This window comes from Epithele typhae (assembly GCF_022376455.1).
Source record: "Epithele typhae strain CBS 203.58 chromosome Unknown BXZ73scaffold_1, whole genome shotgun sequence".
Lineage (NCBI taxonomy): Eukaryota > Fungi > Basidiomycota > Agaricomycetes > Polyporales > Epitheliaceae > Epithele > Epithele typhae.
In genome coordinates, this window is record NW_025954192.1 from 1675218 (window position 1) to 1703099 (window position 27882).

Sequence of the window (27882 nt, forward strand, 5' to 3'; positions counted from 1 at the left end):
TATATTGCAATAAACAGCAGAAGGAGTGATCGGAGCACGATACTAGCGAGCAGATGGCACGTAGCCAATCCCCTCGCATTGGATAGACGCGCCAGTTTCGGTATCTTCGACGGTGAACTTGGCGGATGTCATCTGCTCTACTACCCAGATAGCAGTCCTGACAAGTTGTCAGCAAAAGCGACAGTTTGAGGAAAATGGCGTTTACTTGGTGTGCAGGCTCAGTGGACCTGTCTGAACCTTTGAAGTGCCTTGAGCAAGGGCGAGGAAAATAACCATCTGGTCCTGTGGAGTGGTTAGCAAGCCAAATAGTTAGAGTTAGAAGACGGATCATAGACGAACTTGCATGTACTCGTCCACGCACCCCCCATGCTCGAGATTGCTGAGAAGTTCACTCGCAGCTTCTCTGCCGACTTGGGTCGGCTCCAAGCCCTTTTTGCCCAGTGCGCTCCCTCCAAGCACGCACCCGCCCTCGGTCTCCGCCCACAGCACAATGCCCGACCCCGCGCCGATCGACTCCTCGGGCTTGTCGCGCACGACGTCGATCTTGATCTGCTTCTGCGCAATTCCAGACTTGAGGAGGACGGCCGACGCCGCAGTGCGCATGGACTCGGCTAGCTTCTTGGGCAGCCCCGCGACGTACGCGCGGCCGTAAACCGTCGTTACGTCCCCGCGCGCGAGCAGCGTCGCCGCCGGAAGCGGACCGGGGTGCGCGGGGACCTCGACGCGCACTTCACCACCGCCCTTGGGGTAGTACCCGCGCTTGACGACTTGCAGGGTGGGGGCGAGGCGGAACTGCGCGTGGAGGAAGGGGAGGAAGACGTGCGTGGTGTAGTCCACCTGGGGGGCCTGGGCCGCATTCGTCCCGCCTTTGAGGGCGAGCACGGTCGGCTCTGGGGATGCGGAGGAGGCGCCGAGGACCAGGCATGGGAGGGAGACTTGAAGCAGGAGCGCGATGGACCCGGCTGTGCCGGGGTCGGCGAGGTACGGCCTGTGTAGCTCCGGCAGGTGTTGGGGCGCGAAGGTGACGGTGCTCGAACCGACTTCGCAGCCGTCTAGGTGGGCGGCGCAGATCTCGGCAACGAGGCGGATGCCTGGCGAATGGCTCACGTCGGGATCGGGGGCGGAGAAGGGAAGAGGCACGCACCTGCAGCATGCTGGCTCTTCAGGCCCGGAGGCTTGCGGTTTGCTCGAATGTTGTGGATGACGATGGGGCGCGAAAGGAGGGCGGAGAGCGCGACTGCGATGCGGAGGAGCTGGCCGCCGCCCTCGAGGACGCTGCCATCGATCTGGAGAGGGTCTGAGGTGGAGGCCATGTCAGGGCGCCGGGGGATTGGATGGACCGAGTCGTGCTCTGTCGCTATGTACGGTGGATGGAGTCATGGAGATTGGGGACGGTCTGGGGAGGGAGGCGGAAGCGGATTCGGAGGAGGCGCATTTCAGCAACAGCCGCCCAATGCGCGACACACCCGGCGACCCGTTCAGCGGTGGGCAAGTGATCCTAGACGGTTTCCGCGTGTCCTCTGTTCTGCTCTCCCTCCCCGCCCCTTCCCTTAGACCGACCCCTTTCTCACAGCTGGCTTGTGTGTACCTCGGACCAGACTCTCGTCTCTGCATTGCCGCCCGTTATGTCTGTCGACTCGCAGAAGAAGGAGCTCAACGCTTTCCTCTCCTTCTTCGCGACGCTCGACCTTCCACGCCCTGTAACGACCATCGGAGACCTCTCAGATGGAGCGGCTCTGTTTGATATCCTGTCCATCGTGTGAGTGTCCCCGTATCCCGCGGTCTCAAGTACGGCCCCGCTGACCTCCTGCTCGTACTCTAGCGACCCCGACTACTTCCGCCAGCCGGGGCGTCCTTCCGCGCAACCTTCGGAAAACTGGGTTCTGCGCTTTGCGTCTCTCAAGAAGCTGTACAGGCTGTTGACCCAGTACTTCTCCGAGGTCCTTCACCAGCCGACGAGTGCGCTCGAGGTCCCGGACCTACAGTCGATCGCGAAGGACTACAATGTGAACGCGACGCTCATCATGTGCCGCCTGACCATTGCCATCGCGGTCCAGTGCGAGAACAACAAGGAGATCATTGAGCGCATACAGAAGCTCACCGAATCCGAGCAGCATTCGCTCATGAGGGTCATTGAGCAGGTGCGTGCATGGCGGGGGCGTATGCGAAGCGGCCCATCCTCATCAGCGGAACGGCGTGCAGATCATGACCAAGGCGCGCAAGTCTGCGGAGGCCGGGATGGAAGCGAGCATGACAGAGTGCGTGGAGATCGGTTGCTTGAGACATACATGCACGCCGTTTGCTCACTCGATCTACGCAGAGACGACCACTATTACCAGATTCAGTCGGAACGGAGCCGGATACTGGCAGAGAAGGAAACCCTCATGAAAGTGTATCAACAGCTACTAGAAGAGCACAGGACATTGCAGACGAATTTCGACGACGCGGTGAATGAGAAGGAGGATGCGGTTGGGCAGCTGAAGCAGGCTCAGCGTGAGGCCGAAAGTGCGAGCAAGCGTGCCACGGACTCTCGTGGAGACAACATGCTCCGTGGAGAGATGGACCGCCTACGGGCTGACCTGTGAGTGCTCAGGTCAATACGTACATTCAAGCTCCAACGTCATTGTGTACACCAGGCAGAAGAGCGAGGACAACTTGGCCGTGGCGGAGTCTGAGCTCGACAAGCAGACGGCTCTCGTGACAGACCTGACGCGCAAGGTCGATGAACTCCAAGGCAAAGCGGATGAAGCTGTTCGCTTGAAGGATCAGCTTGACGAGTGGGTTTTTCCCGCCACCAACTGGTCGTACGAATTATCAAAACATTTGGTTCAGATATCGGCATGCAGCAGATAAGCTACAGAAAACCGAGAACGTCATGGAGAAGTATAAGAAGAAGCTCCAAGAGGCCGCGGACATGCGACAACAGGTCAAAGTATGTCGAAGCCGTTCCTGTCATCATTATCTATGAGCTGTAATAACGCCTTAACCACTCTACCACAGGGTTTGGAGAAGCAAAACTCGGATCTCGTCGACAAAACGCCGCCCTTGAGGAGGAGTACCGCAAGGTCGCTGCGTTCAAGCCGCTTATGGAGTCCTACAAGTCCCAAATCGCCGAGCTGGAGACCAAATCGTCGGCACACCGCAAGGAAATTGATGCGCTCAAGTTCGAGCTCGACCAGACCAAGACCAAGCTCAAGGTGACACAAGACGAGCGCGCGAAGGACTCAGAGACCCTTGAGCTCTACCAAGAGCGCGTGCGTGAACTCGAGTTCACGTCCCAGCGCCCTCTTGCCACCTCGCGTACGCGTCCGCCCGAGGACGAGCCTACAGGCAATCAGGCCGATCTCACCGAATCTGAACTGATGGGCAACAACATCCCGTTGGTGACGAGGACGTCGCTGGGCTTGGAGAAGAGCTCGACTCTGCGATCGCAGGCACGACGATGACGACCTCAAGCTGCAGGTGCGGAAGCTGCAGCGCGAGCTCGAGGCGGTGCGCAAGAACGAGGCGGACTCCAGTCGCCTCCTTGTACTCGAGAACTTGCTCGAGGACGCGAACCGCATGAAGGCGCGCTACGAGGCGGATTACCTCGCCGCCCACCGCGAGAAGCTCATGCTCCAGAACAACCTTGAGGAGATCCGCAACGGCAAGTCTATGGGCGATGGGTGCGTTGAAAGTGTGCAAGTGTGGAACTGCGTCTGATCCGCTTCTAGGGCGGAGGCTGCGATAGCTCTGCGTCAACGCTTGAACGAGACTGTTGACGAGCTCGATCAGCTCAGGAATGAGCACACCGAGCTCTCAGTCAAGTTTGATGCGATGTCTAAGGAGCTCACAATCGCCAAGTCTGATCGTGCGTTCATCCCTTCCGGAATATCTGTCTCTTGCCTAATCAGCCTCTTGCCTCAGTGACCCTTGTCAACCGTGACCAGCTCGACATCCTCAAAACTCTGCGGGAGTCTGTGGAAGAAGACAAGATCGAACTCGAGGCAGAAGTGGACCGTCTGCGCACTAACGTCAAAGAGCTCTCCGACAAGAACAAGATGCAACTCGAGCAGATCAACGGTCTGCTCCTCGAGAAGGTCAACTCCAAGCGAGGGCATCGATCAGCGCGACAGGATGCTCCAGCGTGAAAGGGCGATCGGCGACCTGCGTGCATCGCTGTCTGGCAAGGATGTCCCGGAGGATATCAGGCAGAAAATGCTGGGCATGCACGAGGAGAACCTCAGCCTCAAGGAGCAGTACAAGACTGCCCAGGACAAGCTATCAAAGCGAAAGCCGTACGTCACTGATCTGTATAGTTTCGTCTCTTGCCTTGTCTGATTTCGGCATCGTAGTTCATCAAACAGCAGGACAAGCTGTTCAAGGAAGAGCATGCGAAGAGCACGAGCTCGATCCCTGCGGTACGTCATTGCTCGAGTATTCTTGATTTTTGATTACTCAATGTCTTTCAGGGAGCCTTCGACGAGGCAGAGAACAGCTTCAGGACACAAATCAAGATCTTGGAAGAGGATCTCGCTCGGCAGAGGTCGTGGTTGCCCACTGACTCAAATCGTTCGCTTACTGTGACACTCGGTTATTGCAGCGGCTGCACTCAGAGGCCACCACCAGATACAGCAGAGAGCAAACCCTCATGCTCAGTATCATCCACAGTCAAGGCATGCGCACAGCACGAGACCAGCTGGGCTTCGCGAAGCAACAAACGCGGCCGGAACCCACAAGTGGCTCAAACAACAACGCCAGAACGTAAGCTTAAATGAATCTGCATGACCATAGAAAACTAACTCCACATGACCTAGCTGGGACCTATGCTCCGACGGTAGACGTCCCGTCCGCCCCTTTCCTCATCTTTATATACTGGATACCTCCGTACCTCACTTTACGCGTCTCATGCCCCCACGGCTTGGTTGGTTTTGTAGCATGTACGTTTTCTCTCACGGAATGCATGGATGAGCGTAATTTCGACTGGCCTTTCCCCAACGTTGTCTACACGGAGAAAATATGATACCCACAGCCCATCCTAGCCTGATACGGCGGCATATACTCGTTCTACGAGGATGTGTCAGGGTTCCAAAATCAACCCAGAGGGGGCGAAGACACTCACTACCACCGTAAACCCGTCCTGCATCATCCCACCATCGTCGGGAAGTGCCTCTCGGGGCACATGATGCGCGGCCCCTGGTAGGCAGCGAACGGCACGCTCGCCGCCGGCGACGCAGCACCAGACCGCTGCGTCCTTCAGCACCGTCGACCCCCGCCGCTCCCGCTCCCGCCACCCCGAGCCACCCCGCGCTGGCCGCCGCGGCCCGCCGCTCCGCCGCCGCGCGCCGCGCCGCCCACGGGTGGAGGTCGAGGACGACGGTGCGGCTCGCGGTGCGCTCGGGGAGGAGCACGGGGAGGCGCGTGCCGCACGGGGTGCCGAAGACGGCCTCCGTCGGCCCGTGCGCGAACGCGCCGAGCATGAGCCCGCCCGTCGGGCCCCACTCGTGCCAGAAGACGCGGCGGGGACGGGGGCTCGCGGGGCGGTCGGACGCACGGGCGGCCGCATGGGCGAGGTCGATCTGCGCGCGGAACGTCGCCCCGGGGACGAGGAGGACCGGGTTTAGGAGCTCGGGGTTGTAGAGCGCGAAGCGGACGGCGGTGAGCGCGAGCGCGGGGTCCGGCCGGAAGGGCGCGCGTGGGGAGGGCCCGGAGGTGAGGATGCGGAACTTGGGGTCTTGGTTCACCGAGGCGCGGAAGGAGCCGAGGGGGAGCTCGAGGATGAGCAGCGGTGCGGTGTCCTCGGTCGGCTCGGGGGTGACCGAGGAGCTCGGGTCTGGGGTGGGGAGGCGGGGGACGTGGTAGATCTCGAGGTGCTCTTGGCGTTGGCTGGTGACGAGGAGGTGTTCGTGGTCAAGGAGGTTGTACGAGACGTATGGCGGGAAGCCGTGTCGCTGGACAGGGAGTTGTGGGTTTGTGAGTGCGACGGATGGGGTTCGCAGTACTTCACCGCTCACCCATATTGGCTGACTGGTTCTCCAGTCCCGGATCTCAACAGTGAACGTGTTGGTTTGTGCGGAGCGGGCCTTCCAGAGGATATATCGGTCGTATATCTGCACAGTATGTGCGTTGGAAAGCTGAGTGGTGATGTCGTAGACAGGCTGCGCAGCCTCAGGATGTTCTAGACCTGTTCGCGCCGACAACAGGCGCAGTTTCACGTCCCTGTTCCACAACTCGTCAGTGGCCGATTGCAAGTATCCGCCCAACCAGACTGACAAGGTGTTTCCGAAGCGCTCGGACACCACCATGAGGTCCTGAGCGAGATCGGCGGTCTCAAGGTGCGTCCGGTGCGTGGACGCGACGACGGCCTGGAGCGAAACCGACCCGTCCGTCGTCGGCTGGAAGCTGAGCGCGAGCCTCTCGTCAGACTGCGCCTCGCACCGGCACGGGACGCCGTCGACGGTGACCATCTCGACCGCGTTGGGCGTCGCCGGCCACGAGTGGGAGGCGAGCAGCGACAGCGTGGGCGTGTCCCACTTCCGGCGGTGCTCGCGCAGGGCGGCGAGCCGCTCGCCCATCGTCCCCGCACCGTCTGGGCCGCCGTCGACCATGCCGGCGGCGGCGAGCTCGATCCGGTATTGGGAGCGGACGTCGACCTCCACGAGGAGCGACAGCACGCGGCACAGCTGCGCGGGGTCGAACTGCATTGAGCACCGAGCAGTGACCGACTTCGACGGGCTCACCTGCTTGCACACGAGGAGGTCTTCTGGGTCCAGCAGAGCGAAGACGATGTAAAACACGTCGCCCGGCAGCACAGACACGATGGCATCCCTGGGCTGCTCTGGACGAATGAAGTCGGGATCAGGTGGGGGCGCGGCGCTTGACATGCGCTGAAGCCGCTCCAATAGAGACTGCGCTGCCTGGAAGGGGAGGAGGTTGCTGAACATGGAAATTCCGAGTGAGCTGATCAGCGGACAACAGAGAGAATGCCGGCAATGTGGGCGGGATGGCTGTCGATTCCTGGGACTGGTATAAGTAGCAAGCCGTGGCGCTACATAAACACGGTTGGTGGTAGACAGACGTGGCAGTGGCGCACACGACATGAACATAACCGATGCCTACGCACAGCACGGTTACGTCGCTGGTATTGACTCGATACCAGGAGGCACCACGTTGCTGTCAGTGGAGAAGAGAGCCTGATAGACAGGCGGGCGCATAATGGTTCTAATACACTCCATTATGTAAGTCATGTCTGACAGGACAGTCAGGCCAATACACGTAGTCCGGGATAAATAGCGCGCGAGAGCACCGAGGAGTCGTGTACATAGATCGTCACCGGTTGAACGAGAGCAGGGACATGTCACCGAGTTTCCTGTGAGGGCAGGCCATGTCAGCACCCGCTCTGGAGAGACGGAACAAAGAATGACAACGAACCTGGGCTTGACGAGATGACGGATCGTGCCGAGGATACCGAGGAGGACTAGGAGACCAGACGCAGCGACGTACGCCCAGCCGAGGAACGGATTCTTTCCGCCCATCCACGACACGGTCGAAATCACAATGGACTTGGTGCCCTTGTATGGTCGGACGGGGAAGTCTGTCGGGCGAGCGGATCAACGCCCGCGCCCACTGCGTGACGGATGCAAAACAGGAAGATACAGAATACGTACTCATGTTGATGACAATCCGCCATTGCGCCTTCTGGAGCGTGGTGTCGTCGTTCCGACCCCAGAGCTTGGTGAACGTAGGTAGACCAGCGGTGCGCATCCAGTTCTGGAAGTGCTCATCTTCCTTCAAATTCGGCAGATTCGATGAGTTGTAGCTCGGGAAGCGTTTGATCCAGTTCGGGGGAGGGGTGATCTGGGAGGGGTCGTAGCCGGGCTTGGTCGCGTACTTCTTGCTCTCGCCGGGCCATGCGATGTTCTTCTCCGACCAGAGGTAGGTCGTGGAATTTTCGGTGGCCATCGTGAGGTTGGAGAAGGTATCTATTCGCACGGGGTTGCGTTCATCTCCGGCTGCACGTGCTTTACAGAGAGAGCACAAGACGCACCATTGAACATCGAGTTCGCAATCAGACCGCAAGGGTATATGGCCTTTCCGTCGATAGACCCCAACGGCTTGCAGTCACCGCTCCCGAGGGTGCTCGCACTCACGAATTTGCCGCGGAGCTGGTCCTGGTTAAGACTCTTCACGTACCGCCGATGGTTCTGGTAGAAATTGGAGAGCTTGTAGTAAAGGAGCACTGTCGGCTTGACGTCAACCGGTACGTCGAAGCGGAGCACGCATTGCTGCTGCTGCCCGACGGGATTGGTGTTGATGTTCATGAATGCGTATTGCGGAGTCGACGTAGGCGCATTCGAGTCCGCAGCGCTGAGCTTGTAGAGGTACTTCGAAGAGGGGAGATCGGTGTATTTGAGCGAATTGAGGTCGTCTGTCGCACCCTGCGGATCGAGGAGCTCGCAGTCGGTGTAGTCGAAGTCCATCTCTGTGACCTGCACAGGTTGGCAGCGCGTACGAGGGTGAGTAAGGCGACGATGGGCTAGAGGATAGGGTACGCACCAGTCCGCTACCCCAGATAAGGAGCGCACCGATGGGCGCAAAGATCACCCCGATGATGAACAGCGTCGGGAGGACGGTGCGAGGGGTGAGAATGGGCTGCCATGCCTTCAGACGCTGCTGCTTGAACGCGGTGTCTGGCGAAATTGGGGAGAGGGAAAGCGCAAATGTGCGTCACGATCTACGTTCGGGAAGGCACACGAAAGCAAACGCACTGGCCGGTCGCCGCCAGCTGCCTTTCTCCTTCTTAGCTTCGCCCTCGTCGCCGGCCTTCTTGCGGTTGAAGAGACCCATCTAGGCGGGTTTCGAACGGGAAGCGAAGGCAAGACCGGTGCAAGAGGCAAAATGAGGGATGGTAGGCCAGCCGGGGAGCGAAGGTGACGAAGGGGCGCGGGACGAGGAGGTGGAGAGAGGCTGAGAGCGACGCCGGCGGTGCGACGCGGACGCCCAGTCCGACGCCAAGCGCCCGCAGTGGTCACAGCCTGACACAAACAGTCACTCGTAAGCCGTCACCGCGCCCGGATGCTCCGCCCTTGGCAGCGCTCAGTCCAAGACGCGCCATTTCCTTGCTTTGCACTGCACCCACGGCGACATGGCAGTACGTCGTCCCATTGCCGCAGCGATATAGTACAGTGTCCTTGCGGTGTCACTACCAACTACGGATCGTGTCCGAAGCAAGCCCCACATCAACCCCGGTACGTCTCGAACAGCATGAACGTGAAGAACGTGAGCATCGCAGCAAACACGTAGAACACTCGCCCCTCCTTCAGCGGATCTCCGTCTGCGAGGAAGTTGCGGAGCGGGAGGAACACCAGTCCCACCAGGAAATTCGCCGTCCCTGTCCGATCGGTTTAAGCTCACAAATCTGCTGACATCATCGTCGACAAGCTTACAGTTCAGCGTAAGACCCACGGAGGAGAGAGCAGACACGGCCTGGCGGACGGCGTAAGGGTCAGGTCGTTAGCAATGCAGTCATACTGGAACATACGTGGTGTGGGGACACTTCCGGGATCATGACGAAAGGCACCGGTCCGATTCCAATGGCGAACGATCTGGCAGTCACACGACGGGTCAGTGCATGTCTTACGATGGGTATAACACGTAGTGCAACGTACGAGATAAACGTCATAACAGTGACGCTGGCTAGCACCACTGCACCACTGTCCAATCCCCATCCTACGCCGACGAGTGATAGGATGGCCCCGGAAGCAGACAAAGAGAGCAGTCTCTTACGTCCCATGCGCTAGAAGAGCTCGTTAGACGAACGCAGTACGTGAGCCACGCCGTTTGAGAGCTTACATCGATGAGGAAAATGGGCGGGAAGGTCATGAATACATTCACGACGGTCACGCCAAGTGAAATATATGGACCCGCGTCTGGAACTGTCTTGGATAGGATATCGTTGCTGTAATAGAGCACTGTATGACAACACTGTGTTAAAGTACTGTTTGCTATTACCAACGCGCGCCAACTGACCAGCATTGACACCTGCAAAATAATCAGTTACCCCAAACAACCCGATGATATGCATACCCACCTGAAAGTTGTTGGCAGAGCATCGAGAAACAGACGATGGCCAGCGGACGCCTGAACTCCTTCCGCGACAGAACTTGAGGCACAGTGACTGCGGCTTCATGCGGCTCATCCCTCTCCCTCATGTCAGGGTTGAGTGAACTACGCTCATCCTGAGCGGCTAGTAGCGGGTCTTCCACATCCTCCACGTCGGGAGTGGAAACTGGGTGGACCCATGAGTTCTGACCAGAAACGCCAGAAACGGAGAGCTTACTTTCAGGAGTGCGAAGAGCATGAGGGTCGTTCCATAATCTGCGGCAGCTCATTTCCTTCTCGCGGACGAAGCCGTGGCGTGCGAGCCATACGGGCGACTCGACGATGAACATCCCCGCAAGGAGCTGAGCAATCGCGAAGGCGGCCGAGAAGAAGAGGACCAGACGCCATGTGAGAGGAGTGGCGAGCTGCAGACCCATCGACTGCGTGACCATGATACCGATGACGATGGCGAACTGGGTGAGGACGCCTGCTGTGATCTGAGCGACAATAGCGGGCAATGCAATGCCCACGCGCACCTACGGCACCCTTGATGCTTCCGGGCGCAATTTCGGCAATGTAGATGGGGCCAACACATATACCGATGCCAGCAGAGATACCGGTAAAAAGTCTGGTATCCGAAGTCGTTGGTAAGAGGTTGAGAGCCGTGGCGCAGGGAGGGAGTAGAGCTTACCGGCCAAACAGCAAGGGGGTGAGAGAGGCGGCCACACCCATCAGGCCCGAGCCAATAGCCATAATGAACGCACTAATGAGCATGGCTCCCTTGCGGCCATACCGATCCATGACCACATTGGCACCGATGCTGCCTAGGAAGCCACCGACAGTGTAGACGGAGGTGAGGAAGGAGAAGGTGGTGTCCGTCATGGGTATGCATGTTGGAAGGCCGTAGTGGAGGAAAGGCAGCCCATGGCCGCGGCAAGTGAGAACGGCCTGAAGCTGATTGAGACTGGAGATGTGGAAGCCGTACTGTGCGAGGATGAGAAAGAGAGTCGACGTGCAGAAGGTGAGAGCACTGACCTGAAAGGAGGCTATGAGAACCCAGAGACAAACAACCCAGCCGTAAGGAGTGAATCCCTGGGGATCCCCAGAAGCCATTCGGACGATTCACCTGAGCTGAATGCCAGCAAGCCTCAGCAGGGAGGTGGGGAACGAGGGACGAGGAGAGAATTCGCGCTGAGGCGGGCGAGAGAGCAAAGGAGGGCGATTATCTGTGTTGTAGGAGCCGAGGGTATGTGAGAGTGGATGGACGACGTAGGACTTGCTGAAGGGGACGCGGGCCACTGAGCCGTGCAGGCCCCATCTGCCACCATTCGAGCTGCGCGCGGGCCGCGGCCCGTGCGAGAGCGCTTGAGCGGACAGCTGCGCGTGCCAGGCTGCGCGTGCCAGGCTGCGCTCATGCGATGTTCGGAGTGGGTCGACAAGACACCTCGAGACAAGACGCGGCGCAGGAGGGCGCAGGGAACCTGGGCCCCGGGAGGCCGTGCGAGGCCGTCAGGCCTGTCAGGGTCGCGTGCCGCGTATTGTGCGCGACGCGGCAAAGCGGACGAATCCGCTCCTTCTCCCCCTCTTCCCTGCGCTGTTGCCACTGCACAAGCCGCTAACCGTCAATCACAGAGCCCGTCATCATGACACATTCACCCACTTTTCATCTTTAAAGTCTGGGTCGGTCCCCCGCGAGTTCGTCGCCGTCCGCCCCGCCGAGCCGTCTGGACCGTCCGTTGTCCGACTTGCTGCCCGCTCTCATCCCAGCGATTCATGTTGCATGCCGTGTAGATGGTTGACTGGCAGGATCCCGAAGTCATTGCAATATGTGTCTTCGTCTACTACCAACTAAGCGTCTTCCTCCTTGGCGCGGTAGGGTACGTCCTATGAATTGCTCCATGTCCTGCCTCTTCCTCCTCACTCGCTGGTTCTTCAGCATGCAAATAATCACTGCCTTTGACATAGAGTGGTCCCTCATCACTCGTCGTCGTCGATTCGATCCGGTGCTGGTACGTGTTCACTGCTGGTTTGTGTGCCAAGAGACTGACAGCTCTGCCAGATCCCCTACCTGTTCGGACGCTACAGCATCTTGGCTACCTTGCTCACTTTGTTCGTCCTTCTCATCTATCTCGTGAAATTATGTTGACTTTTCGCAGCGTGACCATCGCCCATTCGAACAGCGTTCGGAACTGCGATGGTGCGCCCCTGCTTCCGACGCTCGTTCTGCACCTTTTCTGACCGGCAGTCCTAAGCCGTCTACAAAATTCTCGCCTTTTTCGGCAGCGCTGCTTCATTCTCCTCGACTCTGAACCTTGGGCTTCGGTCGTTCATCATCTGGAAGAATATGAGTCGGTATGTCGTGTGGGCATGGGCGGCAGCCTCCGTCGTGCACGCTTCCCTCGTCTTCGTTCGTGAGTGTTACTGTAAATCGTCTGCAGCAAGATACTCACGTGCGCGTTTTCAGAAATGGCGGAAAGTGTGCTTTTTGCCTATGATCCTGTGCAGCTCACTTGCTATGTGGTTTCGTCAAGCACCGCTTCCATGTTCGCCTTCTACTTCTACAGTAAGTCCTTTCGGTATTCTGGGTTTGATGCGTTGTCTCGGACTGATGGAACTCTAGCCATGTTAATGGACCTTGCTGTCCTCGTCCTCACAATCTGCGGACTGTGGAAGGCGGCTGCTCTGCAAAGCCCTCTCGGGAGTACATTGTCCGAACAGTGCATTTGGTACTGTGCTGTGACTTTCGTAGTCACAATCCCAGCCGTGGTATGTGCTGTCGCTATGATTGTCCCAGAACATTGGCTCACGAATGAGTTGGCGTGACAAGGTTCTCCCCGCTCTGAAGTTGAATGGTACGCAGTATACTTTGTGAAAAATCGTCCCGGTCTCAACCGTGTGGCACAGTCGTCATGAATGTCGTTGCATCTATGCCATGTACGCAAGACTAACTTGCTGCCCTCTCGGCTTTTCTGACATCTTATCCTAGCCGCCGCGTGTAGCGTGATCATGTCCTCATACGCAGTGCTGTCACTAACAGACGACAAGTTGCGTTGACCCTTTGCGAACGATCGACCTTTTGATTGACATGCTTCTGTTATGATATTCACAGACCCAGCAACTTCCTGTCAGTGTCCGAAGGCACTACCGGTACTGAGTCTGGTTTCCCCGGTGTTTTGACGACCAACATATTCCTGGATAAGTAAGAGACCTGTACAATCCGCCATCTTTTCACTGCTTATACGCATTCCTTCTCCTAGCACGCATACCGAATCTGTCGTGACACATTCTGTCAGCGAAACACCAGAGACACAACTGGCGAGCAAGCCGGAGTCCAGCGCTACTTGATCACAGCGTATGAGGTTCTGTACGCGCGTTGAATCCTCGAGTCTTCTCGAGGATGCTTTACATACTTAGGGTGTTGTTGGTTTCGTTCGATAGTCCGTCTTCTCCTTAATGCCGCTGCTTCTTGACATCAAAAACCTATAATCCCCTATAAGATTCCTGCTTCTCTATCGTACCAGGATCACGCTGTATCATATAGCCCGCTTTCGACTGTGACTCCAATAAACGAACGAAGAACGTACTTCGGACGGTGTGCTGCTCGTCGCGTGACTACCCGTAAGACCCAACGATTCAAACAAAATGCGAGATACCAAGACCGTAACCCGCCTCTCTTAGTGCATAACATAGTACAACGTGGCGTCTTGGGTGTGCTTGGAATGTGCCAGTGGACAGCGCCTTGTTGCGTGAATGAGAAAGTTGAAGGCCGTGTTACGGTAAACGAACCAGCCGCAAGCTCTGCTATACGTCCAGCCGCTCGAGATCAAACCCTTGAGGTTCACTGGCGAATGTATGTCTGGTGAAGGATGTCTGAGATGCACGATATGGCGGTGTGTTGGCGTCGATTCCGCAGCGGATGCGGTGGGAACCAAACACAGATAGCATCTCTCTCTCATCCCATCCATCGACGCCTTGCATAACCTCTAAGATCCGGTATCGCTCACCCAAGACGTGCGCACGTGCTGAAGGCGCGTGAGGATTCCGGAGATCATGGTAGGCTCAAGGACGATGCGATTTGCGCTTCATCTCTTCAGCTTCGCTATCGCCGCTACCGTTACAGCTTCCCAGGACGCGCAAGTAGTCATGGGCCATAAGAATGTCGCTGGGGTCGACGTACAGGGATGGAGGGTGGAGGTGTCTCACAACTGGGATGTGAGTGTTCGGGTGGTCGTGGTCGTGGTAGCGAGACAAGAACTGCTGAGCCTGACACTGCCGGACACGAGGTCTTAGGCCCGTTCCCCATTCACGCGCGCGAGCAGCACTTTCTGTCGCCCTCGTTTCCTCTCAACCGTACGTGCACCGCGCTTGTGCCAAAAAGCCTAGCTCATGTGGCCAATTTTAAGTATCCGAACCCGTCGATCTCGCTGCGACATGGCCGTCTTCCTACGCCGACGGAGGCGCTGTTGGGTGGACGAAGGCTCAGTCCACTGAAGTTGGTCTGCTCGAAGTCTCTTTCCCTCATATCAGGCGCGTTCAACGTCACTTCTATCCTTTATGTCCCGCTATAGCGTCTTTCTAGATGGGATTCGCTACGCGCGACCGAGGGATGGGCGGCCTTGCAGCATCACAGCTTGCTCCGTACCACGTTGACGGTACATCCTCCCTCGAGCGCAGTTTCCAGGACGGAGCCTCGCTTGCTCGTAAACCTCCTCCAAGGATCGCTGTTTACCATCCGCCCTTCGTCTGATTATGCGGGCTTCGTGCCCGAATGGCATGCCGGCAATATTTATATGATCCATCGAGCCGCCCCGAACACAATCAGCCTTCCTGTTCCTCCCTCCCTCGACTCTCCAACCACATATGACTTCTTTCTGAGCGGTGACTACGAAGTGAGATTTCCTATTTTTTTCTGGATTGATCATCGCATACTCACCGATCGTGGTCAGATTCGGCTCTTCGGAGATCCTCGTCACGACACCAGCTCCAACGGGGTGCCCAAGCTGTCTATCACGGTCACATTTGAGATCGAGGATCCCAATGCAGTTCCTGAACCTGTTGTGCGCGACACCTCCCATGACGTCGCATGTGACTTCGTGGGTGGCTGGGCTTTTGGCGAAGCACTCGGCATTGGTCTGCAGAGCAAACACGGCTGGTGGACGGTCGTCGACGTTGTCTCCACCGATGCGATATCCGAGGTATGTTGTGTTGATTCTTTTCCATTTGCGTCTGAATTTACATGCATTGTGTATCCCAGGTCATCTTGCTCTCTCTGTCCGAGCAGATGCAGATTGCGCCCACTCAGACCCGCATCGTTCCGCTCCAAATCTCACAAACGGGACCGCTCTCGCTGGACCATCTAGATTTCTCGTTGAAGCTCAAGTCGAAGGACGGCAAAGATGCGGTTGTAGCCGTCACGATACCCATTCGGCAATACGAGGCTTGGACTCTGCCTGCCGTCCGGACTGGGGGTATCAAGGCGTCCTATCTGTATGCGTCTTCGATGCCAACCGCGTTCCTCGTCGCTCCGCCGGAGGAGCCGAATGTGGATGGACCGCAGCCGCCAATCCTGGCCCTCCGTGCGTCACCATCGATGCTTCATGACATGCACGTACATACTGATGCGCTCAATTTTCGCAGACGGTGCTGGACTAGACGTGTTCGAGTGGGACTTCTGGATCAAAGCCTTGCCTCGCGAGAGGCACGGCTGGGTCATCGCTCCCACCGGCCGAACCGAATGGGTATGGATCCACCAAATAGTTGGTGCACTGAGCTGACCCTTTCGCAGGGACTGGACTGGCATGGCCCGAGCACGAAGGAAGCCTGGAGCACAGTGGCAGCCCTGCAGCGAATCTTAGATGCGCGGGAATCTTGGCGGGCATGGGGTATACCCGAAGATACCAAAGTGTTGCTGATGGGACATTCCAACGGAGGTCAGGGAGCATGGTATACCTCGGCGAGGTTCCCCGATAGAGTACTAGGAGGTGCGTTGTCCATTTAGCTGCGCGACTGTCTATCGCTGATGTTTGAGGCAGTCATACCCGCCGCTGGGTACATTAAGTCACAGGCGTACGTTCCATGGGTTATGTCGAGGTGAGTCGCTGTGACATCCAACATGGCTGGGCGAGATGATTTACAACCATCTAGGTCGGCACATTATGTGGACCCCGGACTACGTGCAGTCCTCGATTCCTCCCTTACTCCTGACGACAACGACCTGTTCCTCACCAACGTGGTTCATACACCTATCCTTGCCATTCATGGGTAAATTTTGATTCGAATTCCACTGTTTCCAGTTTTAACGGGTCCCCCTCTCTCATATGCAGTGGCGACGACGATAATGTGCCCGTGTGGCATACTCGAGAGGCTGTTTCCGTCGTGCGCACGTGGAATCCTCAAGCTAACATCACGTAAGCGTCTTGAGGTCAACGACTACACTTAGCAGCTGAGTATATCGCTTCACAGTTACAGAGAGGATCCTGGGGAGCCGCACTGGTACGATTCGCTCTTCGCCCGGGAGGACGTGGCGTCGTTCTTGTCGGCCAACCTTGCATCTGAGAAGTCGGTTACGCTGCCGCTGTCGTTCACATTAACTGTCGCCATTCCAAGCGACTCTGGAACGATGCACGGATGGGCTATCCAGAGCCTCAGTGTCCCGGGGAGGTTATCTCGGATCGCTGTCACGATGGATGTGGGGACTATTGACGTTCGGACCAGCAACGTCGACGCTTTCACCATTCCGGTGGGATTGTTGCCCCGAGACCTGGTGAACTCCCCAATCGTTGTCGATGGCCAAACAATCACGCTCGACGAAGCCTCCTGGGAACAGCCTGAATTCATCCTAGGGCTGGCCAAGGAGAGCACATGGACGGTGAGTGTCTTACCACTTCGACTTCTCTGTTGATGAAATCTTACCCTACGTCGTAGCCATACTCCCCTTCCTCTACCATAACCATCGCACGCACAGGCCGCATAGCCAACTTCCTCACCACTCACGCCCCCTTCACCATCGTCGCTGCCACCAATGTGCCGTCGCAGCTGTCCAGCGCGCTCCGCATCGCCCACGACCTGAACATCTACCACAAGCTCGATGCGGAGATTATCGACGACGACGAGGCGACCCGCCGACTGCGCGACGGGCAACTGGGCGCGGGCAACATCGCCGTGCTGAGTATCGGCGCTACAGGCCCCTTCGCGACCGCGCTGCTGGAGCAGAAGAAGACCCCGTTCGAGCTCGAGGATGGAGTGCTGTCGCTCCGCGGTCGGAAGCTCGACGGCCCCTCGACTGCAACACTCTTTTTGCACCCCCACCCTTCCAACCCGGACGGCTTAACCTTGTTCGTCCACGGCTCGGACGCCGCCGGGCAGGAGAGAGCGCGGCGGCTCTTCCCCATCCGCACTGGAATCGCCGTTCCGGATTGGATCGTGATTGGGCCGCACGCCGACGAGCGGGGGTCGGGTGGTGTCGAAAGTGCAGGGTATGTGTTCGTAGAGGGGAGAGGAAAATCCATCAACGCTGAAACTTGTACACAGGGTGTGGGGGAACGACTGGACCTGGAATGAGGTCATGTCTGCATTCTAGACTGCTCTAGAGTACAACACGACGTCGTCAAATCGGTGTGGCCGAGTATACATCCGGATTAGAATGCACTTTTTCAGAGCAGATCGGAGAGTCGCCATTAGAATTTAGCAAGAAGTGAGGGAGTATGACGACCAACGGCACTCAACATGCACTGAGTTGTGCCTCGCAAAAGGCGGGGCGGCTGGCAGTCACCCTTTATTCGATGTGAGTAACAGACATAGTTGGAGCCATCCTTCTTGCACCTACACAACGGGTTGCCCGACGAGCTTGCTAGCGACGGATTCGTTGGTCTAGATCAACGCACGTCTACATTCCATCGCTGCATACAAGCCCTTCAACCGCCTCGCACAAGACGCAAGCTAGCAATCCCGTCGGGATGTGCACGTTAAGGTCTCCCAGATAGGAGCAGGCGGGCCATGCAACTCCAGTCAGGCAGACACGCATGCGGAATGTGCGCGACATATGACCATTCATTCAGACATGCGAAACATCTTCAAGACCGTTATCGTACAAGACGCTTTGATGACCACTTCTTGACCAGTCTGCCCCGGTTCGCGCCCTACACGTTAAGCGCGTTCAAACCCCTCTGGATGCGCACGCTTATCCCTCGTATGCTAGACACGAGCGATGTGAGTGAGACTCGGCGTGGCTGTCACAGTGCTGATAGATCTTACCTCAGACGCGTCGATGGATGAGATGAATAGGACAGGATTGTGGATCAGGTCCTCCACGATGACAAACCAGGCCTCGCGAAGAGATAACGGCGAGAACACTTACACGAACGCACCGCTCGAGGGACCTCACCTAGAAGGAGAGGCTCTGGAAACGGATGAAGATATCGCCTACGTCGCTCGTTGCTTTGCACAGACCCTGCGCCGCCCGTTTTCGACCCACCTGGGAATAGCCTCTGGGGATTCTGGAGCAGGCGCCCGCTTCGGTCTTGGTTGTGGACGGAGAGGGGTCGCTAGATTGGGACATACTCTCCTTATCGTTTCATTTCACTCCCATCCCAAATTCCAACCCCCATGCCGCGCGCATCCCGCAATCCTTTTCAACTGCCAGAATGGCTGGTGAACCATCCCGTCGTAGTGAAGAGAGGTATAAGGTTCCATATTGAGATGCGCCCCGTACGTCCTCCGTGCATGAGTTGTTTGCGCTCTGCTCATGGCTCTTCCGCAGTGGAAACCGTGGACGTCCGACCGCAGCGTTCCGGAGATATACGTTGCCAAGGCGCCTGGGAAGGAGTAATGCGTGCCAAGTTCGACAACGAGGTCACCGTCTATCGTTACCTCCTCCGGGACCCCCAAGCGTCGAGATACATCCTTCCCTGCGAGATCTTCGAGGACCATGATCCCCTCTTTCTGCTTCTCCCTTTCCTGTCTCATATCGAGCTCTACAGGAAGGGGAAGTTGCTGTTAACATGGTCCTGGAGCGAACGGTTGAGCGGTACAGACAACATGCTTAGGGTACGTACGCCATTCCTTCACTCTGTTCCATGGATCACAGGAATTAACTGCGTTCGTAGGCTGTTGCCTGGCTGCATAGCAAGCACGTTGCGCACGGTGTACGTTGACGGTTCACACCCCGATGGTCCCTCGTTCTCATTTGTTCTCCAGGACCTGGCGGAAGACAATATGATGGTGTGACAAGCTCGCCAACGGAAGCCGTCTGCTTCCCGACAACGTCTACCTCATCGATTTCGAATATTCGATGCAACTTGCACGGGGACCCGGGGAACAGCCCGCGCTATCGAGTTGAGCCCCGAGTCGCAGATACCCAGACCCGGCGACGTGACGTGGCTGGATCCGTACGCATGGGATATGTATTGTATGGGGCAAATCTGCAACTATGTCATATCTGTGAGCATCTTCCGTCCCCTCCAGCTTTTCTCACGAAGGATGTTGGTTGATTGTTTGTTGCAGAGTGCCGATGACAAGAGTACCGCACCGTGGCCTATACGGTGGTTCACTAGGCAACACGAGCTGCGTGTGCCGGAGATGCCCGGGTGCGTGCAACTGTCGTCTGAGTGCTCGTGGGGTGCGTCGAATCCTCTTTTTCGTCCGATGTTATGTTTGGGCATTAGATTGCGTTGAGCGACTCTCGAGCCCACTCATGTCTTTCGTGCACGGTTTGTATTATGGGATCACGAGCTTCATAACGGATCTCACGGCCTTTTCTGGTCCGCCAGACGCAAAAATGGATTGAGCTTATGCCTGGGAGGCGCATATGTAATAGAATACAATAGTTTCGTCAATGCATAGCAGTAGTTTGGTGAGGATCGTGGCGGACCCGCTGGGCACGCATGCTCGCGCGATTCACGCCCCACATGCGGCGTAACAGTGGTACGTAGTTTGTTGGTACTGCGAGAATCCAGCGGCGTCGACGTCTGTACACCAGAGAAAAGACGATACTTCATTGCCACTGAGACTCGTACAGGGGGGTAATGACTGGAGTTGGAAGGAGGCCATGTCCGCGTTCTAAATTACGACAAGAGGTATGTATGGGGTGATACATCACTACTGAATATACATGACACATTTAGTACGGTAGTCGTGTGGGGTCGTGGTTGGTGCGTGGGGGATTCGTCAGGGCTTGACCATAAGCAAAGTTCGATCCTTCACGTGTGCCTTTTGTAACAGTGCGAGAGGGGAAATCTTGTTACAATACAGTGCGATGAAAACACAGCCCTAAACGAGAAAAAGGAGAATGGGACGAGCGGAATATATATCACAGATAGCGAAAGCGACAGCAAGGAAAGGGGGAGGGTGCGCGGGGGATGGCATGCTCTAGGTTTGGAAGATGGACCTCGCGACCTGGTCGAGAGCGATCATCAGCACACGTGAAGTAGGGAGAACATGTATACTCACGTTCTCGAGGAGAAGCGTAACCTCGGGCGCGATCTGGATGAACTCCTGGTTCCAGAAGTTGTACCTGGGCTTCCGGAGCAGCTCGATGAACGTGACCAGTGCGCCCCACGGGTGAGGACGGTGCACTAGGAACCTCTCAAGTAAGACCCTCGTCACGATCTCTCTGAATTGATCGGCTTGAATCTCATGGAAGAGGTACAGAATGAGGGAGCTGAACCAGTGAGTGTGCGCGTTAGGGTAACGCAGGTGCAGGACCATCGCACTGAGCAAGTAGTGCTGGCCTGATACGACATGAGCATTGATGCATAGAAAGACTGACGGATGTATCCTTACCTTCCACATCCAGGTTCGTTGCAAGGTATTGCAAAGCAACAACTCCGGCGTCGGTAGGAACAAACAGAGGACTGCCGCTACGAGCACGCGCTTGAGCCACCGAGGACACTCCAATGTACACGACGAGCGAGTTGATAAGGGTGGTGTTGTATGCCTCAGGAGTACCGTCTTGAGCTGGTAAACGCAGGCGATCCTTGAGCGAAGCCAGGAAGGTGGACTGAGGGCCCCGGTTCAACAGGTACTGGTCGAGGAATATCTTGAGGTCACCTGCCCTAAGATTGGCAGCGAAGTCGGAGAGAACAGTAGGGATGGGGCCCATCTCGGGGATTGTGTCGAAGTCGATGTCACGGAGGTGAGGGTCGGGGAGGACGACGCTGGGAGGGTAGGCGCTGAGGATGATGTTGCGAAGCTGAATGCAACGCGGGGGGATGACGTCGCAAAGGGAGAAGTAGTACTCGCTAAGGAACTCGGGGAAGTCGTGAAGAAGGACAAGGAGGAGGCGGAGGGTGCCCCGGTAGAGGTCGCGGCCGGAGAGTTGGAGGTCAGCAGTTTTGAGGAAGGGGGTAAGGAATTTGAAGAGGGAAAGCAACAGCTTGTAGAAGGCGGACCATCCCTACACAGATGTCAAAGAACTGTGGTAGATACAGACAAAGATCAGCGGCACATACCTCGCGGTTGTCGGAAAGGAGCAGTTTTGGCATGAAGAGGCGGTGAGAGATCAAGCTCATCCACGAGAAGGCAAAGCCGGGGAAGTAAGTAGGCTGCAGCGAGCTGAAGGTGTCGCTGAGGGGATGAATGGATGTCAACTAGTGTTGTCCATATGGAAGTTGTTTACACATACCCGATGGCAAGCAGCAACTGGAAGTATGCCGTGCCGAGGCTACTAGCGATAGAGTGAAGATCGTTCAACAGGCTGGAGAAGAAGCGGAAAAAAGGCTTCTGCTGGAAGTGCGGTCCTGGCTCCTCATGCATGTTGGCCAGCACGAGCACGAAGATGGACAAGATCTTCGTCAAGTAATGGACCTTCGCCTGGTCATTGTTCACCCCAGATGCATCACCGTGGTATTTGATGATGTACACGATGAGGCGGGACATGGCGTCCAAGGCTTGAAACGCGAAGCCGAACTCCCCAGCGTTGACGTGCTTGATGTAGCTGTTGACAGAGGACTCCGCGCAGACCCGGAAGAAGAACGAAGATGTGTCCTCGGCCTTCAAGATGCCTTGACGGGTGAGCTGCGTGATGTATGGCACGAAGGACTTCTCGGGCGAGTGCGACCTCTGGTAAATGCTGACCCATTGCTGGAACCAGATGAAGAGCTTCTCCCTGAGTGTCTCGGTCTCTGGCTTAACAGATGGCTGGCGAGCTGGTACGTTCTCTGCAGCGGCAGCGGGGGCAGCGGGGGCAGCGGGGGCAGCGGGGGCAGCGGGGCAGCGGGGGCAGCCCGACGGGGCACACCGCGCAAATCGTCCAGCAACCGTGCGGCTCTGTGCGATTTGTCAGTTAAATCAAAATGCGAGTTTGTTCAACTTACTCATCCGTGACCTTGCCTGACTGGGCGAGCTGGCTGAGGATGTCGATTGTGTACGAGAACTGAGCCTGAGTGGCCAACGAAGGGTCGGCAACGAGGCACTCGCGAACCAAGCCGGCGACGAAGTTCTGAAGGCTCTGCTTGGGATCCGTGTACAGCGTCTTGGCGAGCTGCTGGTCGATTTGAGAGACAGTGATGAGGCTGCTCCGAAGAAGCGTTGTCGTGACCGGCACGTTAAACTTGCGCTCGTCTTCAGCGTAGATGAGCCAGGTGATAGCCTCACGCGCGACCTCCTCGAACGAGCGGCACAGCTGGTCGAGGAGTGCAACGTAAATCTCGCGCCCAAGCTGGGACGGAGTCTTGTACAGCAATTGAACGATCTTTTGTGACATGAGGAGGGGGGTGCGGTTGCGGTCCATGGAGTCGGCAGCAATGAACAAGATCTGGCGGAGAAGTTGGCGGACTTCGTGTGAAGGGGGGAGGGCGGCGAGAGAAGTGATAGGGAGCTGGACGAGAACAGCTTCCAAGTCGCGCACCAAAGCCTGTTAATAGAATGAGTATTCGGTTGGCAATACAGGGGAGATGGCTCACGTTGAAGCGCTCCATGGCTTCCTGCGGGCGCAGCAGATTCTGAGCAGGGTGCTCCGGCGCAGGGGAAGGACTGTAGAGCGCAGGAACTTGGTCGTTGCGGGAATAGGAGACGGTGGAGTTCGGACGACTTGTGAACATGCGCCGCTGCTTCTCCATGCCTGAGAAAAGACTTAGCTAGGGAAACTGCTCAGGTGAAAGAATCAACTCACTGAAGTCTTCATAGACTGCCAACTGCGCGGGTTGGATTCCAGAGGGCTTGATGCGCAACGGGTCCGGTAGAGAACCGAAGACATGCGACTGTGAGACGGAATTGTCCCAGAAGGGCTGTCCAGGACGTTGCTATTCTCGACGTCAGTTTATGTGTTCATTCTTACACCCACCGTAAGACTAACCTCTCTGTGGCGTCTGCGGACCTCGTAAGCGGCGGCGAAGCTGTCATCGACGTCGATGACCGCCCTATCCATTGCAGCCTTCTCAATGGCCTGGCAAGCGAGCTCAATGTTCTCCTGTACCAACAAGAAGACAACCTGATCCGGGACCAACTGCTGGAAGGGAAGCAACGATTAGTACATATTATGCAAGTAAGATGTGACGTGACGTACGTCCGAAAAGCCGACCTCCGAGAGGAAGTGACGAATGTGACTGCCGAGGTTGCCCTTGAGCGGCTCTTTGCAGGTAACAAGAGCTAGGCTACCGGCAAGTTTCTGTGCCATGAGGTGACCGGCCTTCCGGAGCTTATCTTCGTTGGGCTCCGTGACGAAATCCTTCGCAACCAGCTCACGAGTGGAGATACCGGCGATGGTGACGGAGCGCTCGACGACAGGGAGGATGATCTATGCCAGGCACGTTAGTGAGTGTCTATAGGAGGCGCAAATTGAGAGTCTTACCTCGCGAACGGCACGGTCGACAGCCATTTGAATGGCACGCTTGAAACGAGGATCGGTGTGGAGGGGGGCAAGTTGGGGACTGACAGTGACGTTGGGGAGGAGGCTGGAAAGGATGTTCTCGATGTGGGCTCCGAGAACGCGCTGGGTGTCTGATGGGCTCGCAGGGCCTAGAGGTATGACCTGAGCATCTGCTTGGGCCTGTGCGGCAGGGTCGTACCCTCCCATAGGCAAGGAGTCGATGTCGGAGACGTAGTCGGGGAGAGGGGGACCAGCGAGTGAATCTGTGAGGGGACGGTTCCGGAGGATGGTTGTGGCTTGGACAGCATCAAGACCGACGTCAAGCGCCTTGCAAAGCATCTCGATCTCGAACTTCAGATTGAGCTTGAGCTCAGCGAAATGGTACAGCTCCGTAAGGAGGCTGATGACGGCCATCAACCAAGGGTTGGGGGGGAGGAACACCCTCGATTTCGCCGCGGGCTCAAGCGTCTTGCAGACGAAGGGGATCGCCACGATCAGCCTGCCATTGTCGTATCCTTCGATAAGCAGATCCTTGAACGACAGGTTCTTGTGCTTGACTGGACGGTCCCGAGCAAGCGTGATGCTGCCCAACCATGAGCCAACGTTCTTCAGGATCGCCCGCTCCGAACCCAGCTGCAGGGTCTTCTCCGAATTGAGCAAGGTGGCCGACTTGACGAGGGTCTCGTGCAAGACAAATCGGAAGAGCGGCTGCACATCGAGAGCATCAAGGAAGCGCAGGTAGAGCTGGTGGTTGTTGGGCTCGATACTGACACGTTGATCGACTAGATAGTTGGCGAACCATCTTGAGTACTGCTCTTGGAAGTGCCCCTTCATTTCCACCAACTTCGATTCGAAGTTCGACGGCGCCAGGTTGTTGACGATGAACAGGATCTTGTCGGAAACTTCCTCGGGCGGCGCTTCTGGCTCACCCTCAAGGCGGTCAGGCATGATGGCAGTGAACACCGGAGGAGGCTCGGCCATTGGTGCGACAGTCAGAGTCCTGAGGTCCGCAGAGCTGCTGGAACCATCCCCGTTGGCGAGAGCGCGTTGAATACTAATGGCGAGATCTGGGCGGGCTTCAAGAAGATGAGGGATCTTCAAGAGGGCTTGACACAGTGGCTGCCATTCGGACAAACGCGACTCGAACCGTGAAAGGGCTTGAATACCAAACTTGAACAGGTTCGTCTCGGGGGTGCAGTTGAGTGCATCCAGCACATAGCGAATGGCGATACCAAGAGGGATGAAATCGACGAGCTGATATTGGATGAGCGAGCCAAACAGATACCCCGTCATGGCAAGCTCGCGGGGAGGGTAGTATGCTTGGAAGAACTTGTACTCGTCGAAGAGGAAATGCAGCATACAGGAGAAGATCTCGTGATCGCGGGAGTTGCTGGAAGCCTTGTTGCGTTGCAGAAGCTTGATGACATCGTCGATGGTGATGTGCTCGTCGTACATCTGCTTGTAGATGCCGTCCACTTCAGACTCGATCTCGGCCGAGTAGCTGACCACTGTGAACCCAGGCTCCACGTCGGATCCCGGCAAGAGGTTCATGAGGCGGGGGTGAATCTGCAAGCAGGCGTTGCGGACTTCGAGGCAGTAGTCGACATCGCTCTCATGCATAATGCTAGAACTGTGTGACCGGGACAATAAGAAGACATACGGAAGCAGAGGCGACAATCACGAACCTGTTACGAAGCACCCGCAAGAAAATGGCTATCGTCTGTGGAGAAAGCTGCATGGTGCGAGGCTCCACAGGAGGGTCTGCAACCCTGACAGTTTTCTCGCTATCCATCTTGAGCTCCAAGAAAGCGATGACAGAGTGCAGGAAGTCGGCACCGTGGGCCGTCACATTGTCCGCCAGCCATTTATCGAGATTCAGGTACTCTCGGCGAGATGCCAGCGCCGCGACATCCAGCGCGAACTTGAACGGCCGCACTTCCAGAAGTGAATCCAGTATCTGTTGAATGTTAGGGGGAAATACTGGACAGGGTTCTACGATGACGAACCTTGAGATCCTGAGCGACGTCGAGGATTCTGGTGATGTTCTGATTGCTCTCGTCATAGAAATCACGGAACGCATTGGTGAGGTACGCTGGCTGGATTTGCCAGATGCGCATGAAGACAAGTTGGTGATTAGGATGGCCAGCCAAGAACATCGCCAAGAGACGCTGAGTGTAGTCCAAGCGGATCTCGTTCCATGATTGTTGCTGTTCTAGGGTCAGACCAACGATCTTCGTCATGCGACAATAGGTAGAACTCTCACCTGGACCTGTAATAAACCCATATGTACGAGTTCCGCACTGATCTTCACCGCCTTATCCAACATCTCTCGCACAAAGTTCGTGACGTCCGTGTTCTTCGAGTCGGCTGCCTGCACCAAGACCTCGAACAAATCCAGCGAGTTCCAAGTGTGACCTTGAACATTGGCGGCCAGAGACTTGATTGTGGGACTCGCACCGGCGACATCCTCCACGGTGACGATCTTGCGACCAGGAAGGTTGACAAAGCTGAAGGTGTCAGCAGGCAACGAGAGCATGGCGTCCAGCAACCGCAGCTGGTACGGAATGTTGGTCCACAGCTGCCAGAATCCAGTCACGGCATGCGGCTCGTCGCGAGGGGAATTCATGAGAATGGCGATCAGAAGCTTGAGCGTCGCTGTGTCCACTCCCTGCCGGTCGGACATATCGAAGGCCCTGATGGTGGCAGCCCAATTCAAAGGCGTGTTCTGTGGCAAGGCTAAAGCATTGTTCCGGAAAGCAAGAAGTAGTCCTGACTTACGAATGAAGACAACGCCCTGACGATTGCCCCCACATCAGGGAGCACAGCGCCTTCTGAAGCTAAGCGCGCGACCGTAGTCACCATTTCTACTATCTGTACGTCCGTGGGAGGATTGCTCTCTGTGATGTTGAATCTGGTCAAGAGAGAGCGCACGACGTCTGCATCGCAAGTGATTTCGGCGCCGAGCTGGACCAAAGTCTGCACAAGAGATGTACCGGGAGGGAGACTGGAAACGTAGAGCCACATTGGTTGAGACCAATTAAATGCACTGCTATGAGCATTAAAAACGCACCAGAGGTTGGGTAGGATGCGCTGTAGTATGGGGGACGCGATTTCAGTCCCGTACTTGGCCTGTGCGGCGACCATGATGGCTTGACGTTGAGTGGCATCGAGGACCGGAGCGTCCCGGGGTGGCTCAGCGAGGAGATTCGCGAGAAGCTTGCCGACTTGATTGGGATTCAAGTCTGCATGGTCGAAGGACGGGTGTTGACATAACGCCAGTGCGGCATTCTCGAAGTCCATGCGAATCACAGTCATTGCCTGCGCTGCAAGTTCGCGGCGTGTCGGCGCGGCGACTATGGAGGACACGAGAATGAGCCGTTCGAGGGGGCGGAGGCCAATCCTGTCGGCAAACTTGACCAGATCGAAGTTGCGGAACACGTCTCCTTCTCCCCGATCTATGCCATCTCGAAACCTGTCGGCCAGGAAAGGATCGCGTGCGAGTCGTTGGGTCTCTTGAATCAAGAGCCGGAAGGTGAGGGCGGAGGATGGGTCGAAGGCGGCGGGTGGGGTGTTGGAGGTGAGGCGAGCATAAGAGTGTACTATGAGACGGCGTATGAAGTGGAGGTACGTGTCGATGCCATGCTGCTCGGACAGCTGCACGCACACAAGATGCGGGAGAGTCAGAACGCGAAGGGCAGAAAGAAGGGGAACGAAAAACAGCACATACCGAACGAATCTCCACCTGATTACGCTCGAAGTTCTCCTCTGTGAGAGTAGAAAGGAGGAAGACGATCTGAGCTTTGACGATGGTGTGGATGTTGGGGCTGGCGGTGCCGTCCATGGCTGGAGTGCGAGCCCGGGTTGAGGCCTCCGTCATGCGTCGACCGCCGTGGCTCCCGCCAGAAGCCGTTTTGAGAGATTTGGAAGGGTAAGGAGGTAGACTCTGGGACAAGACAGACCGAAGTCGCCTTGAGCAGCGAGCAGAGATCCTTCGGAGA

General features: G+C 56.8%; 8 protein-coding genes across 8 annotated transcripts; 3 read left to right on the forward strand and 5 right to left on the reverse strand.

The window, feature by feature from the left end:
• Positions 1-42: 42 nt before the first annotated feature.
• BXZ73DRAFT_37019 (RNA 3'-terminal phosphate cyclase) lies at positions 43-1313 on the reverse strand (the record flags this gene model as incomplete). The annotated part of the gene is made up of 4 exons (XM_048017927.1): positions 43-157; positions 206-282; positions 340-1091; positions 1145-1313. The coding sequence occupies 4 exons, from the start codon at positions 1311-1313 to the stop codon at positions 43-45; spliced, it is 1113 nt and encodes a 370-aa protein (XP_047884081.1).
• A 312-nt stretch (positions 1314-1625) lies between these two features.
• BXZ73DRAFT_86499 (HOOK-domain-containing protein) lies at positions 1626-4747 on the forward strand (the record flags this gene model as incomplete). The annotated part of the gene is made up of 14 exons (XM_048024224.1): positions 1626-1759; positions 1823-2141; positions 2203-2258; positions 2321-2581; positions 2637-2777; positions 2833-2936; positions 3001-3379; positions 3435-3665; positions 3714-3850; positions 3907-4079; positions 4108-4281; positions 4335-4400; positions 4452-4562; positions 4583-4747. 14 exons carry the CDS (start codon positions 1626-1628, stop codon positions 4745-4747), a joined length of 2451 nt encoding a protein of 816 aa, XP_047884082.1.
• Positions 4748-5124: 377 nt separating this feature from the next.
• BXZ73DRAFT_95859 (uncharacterized protein) lies at positions 5125-6923 on the reverse strand (the record flags this gene model as incomplete). Its single annotated transcript, XM_048026919.1, has 5 exons — positions 5125-5226; positions 5274-5930; positions 5994-6198; positions 6253-6677; positions 6720-6923. 5 exons carry the CDS (start codon positions 6921-6923, stop codon positions 5125-5127), a joined length of 1593 nt encoding a protein of 530 aa, XP_047884083.1.
• Positions 6924-7308: 385 nt separating this feature from the next.
• BXZ73DRAFT_95860 (cell cycle control protein) lies at positions 7309-8826 on the reverse strand (the record flags this gene model as incomplete). Its single annotated transcript, XM_048026920.1, has 6 exons — positions 7309-7348; positions 7411-7573; positions 7647-7961; positions 8027-8468; positions 8536-8669; positions 8748-8826. 6 exons carry the CDS (start codon positions 8824-8826, stop codon positions 7309-7311), a joined length of 1173 nt encoding a protein of 390 aa, XP_047884084.1.
• Positions 8827-9218: 392 nt separating this feature from the next.
• On the reverse strand, positions 9219-11193 carry BXZ73DRAFT_95861 (general substrate transporter; the record flags this gene model as incomplete). Its single annotated transcript, XM_048026921.1, has 11 exons — positions 9219-9370; positions 9426-9465; positions 9521-9584; positions 9648-9775; positions 9832-9950; positions 10009-10020; positions 10070-10267; positions 10319-10567; positions 10617-10708; positions 10772-11064; positions 11116-11193. 11 exons carry the CDS (start codon positions 11191-11193, stop codon positions 9219-9221), a joined length of 1425 nt encoding a protein of 474 aa, XP_047884085.1.
• A 1231-nt stretch (positions 11194-12424) lies between these two features.
• On the forward strand, positions 12425-13425 carry BXZ73DRAFT_73138 (uncharacterized protein; the record flags this gene model as incomplete). The annotated part of the gene is made up of 8 exons (XM_048021838.1): positions 12425-12491; positions 12545-12643; positions 12701-12846; positions 12908-12932; positions 12985-13014; positions 13067-13106; positions 13190-13279; positions 13338-13425. The coding sequence occupies 8 exons, from the start codon at positions 12425-12427 to the stop codon at positions 13423-13425; spliced, it is 585 nt and encodes a 194-aa protein (XP_047884086.1).
• Positions 13426-14223: 798 nt separating this feature from the next.
• Positions 14224-17659, forward strand: BXZ73DRAFT_37690 (uncharacterized protein; the record flags this gene model as incomplete). The annotated part of the gene is made up of 14 exons (XM_048018062.1): positions 14224-14292; positions 14364-14430; positions 14484-14611; positions 14649-14969; positions 15027-15284; positions 15335-15656; positions 15718-15818; positions 15866-16061; positions 16113-16170; positions 16225-16341; positions 16404-16487; positions 16543-16954; positions 17005-17555; positions 17611-17659. The coding sequence occupies 14 exons, from the start codon at positions 14224-14226 to the stop codon at positions 17657-17659; spliced, it is 2733 nt and encodes a 910-aa protein (XP_047884087.1).
• Positions 17660-20445: 2786 nt separating this feature from the next.
• On the reverse strand, positions 20446-27725 carry BXZ73DRAFT_37539 (Not1-domain-containing protein; the record flags this gene model as incomplete). The annotated part of the gene is made up of 17 exons (XM_048018031.1): positions 20446-20807; positions 20860-21472; positions 21528-21642; positions 21701-22235; positions 22307-22344; positions 22392-22930; positions 22980-23137; positions 23189-23318; positions 23372-23524; positions 23582-23812; positions 23867-25514; positions 25570-25841; positions 25891-26091; positions 26148-26609; positions 26663-26888; positions 26955-27538; positions 27612-27725. 17 exons carry the CDS (start codon positions 27723-27725, stop codon positions 20446-20448), a joined length of 6381 nt encoding a protein of 2126 aa, XP_047884088.1.
• Positions 27726-27882: the final 157 nt, after the last annotated feature.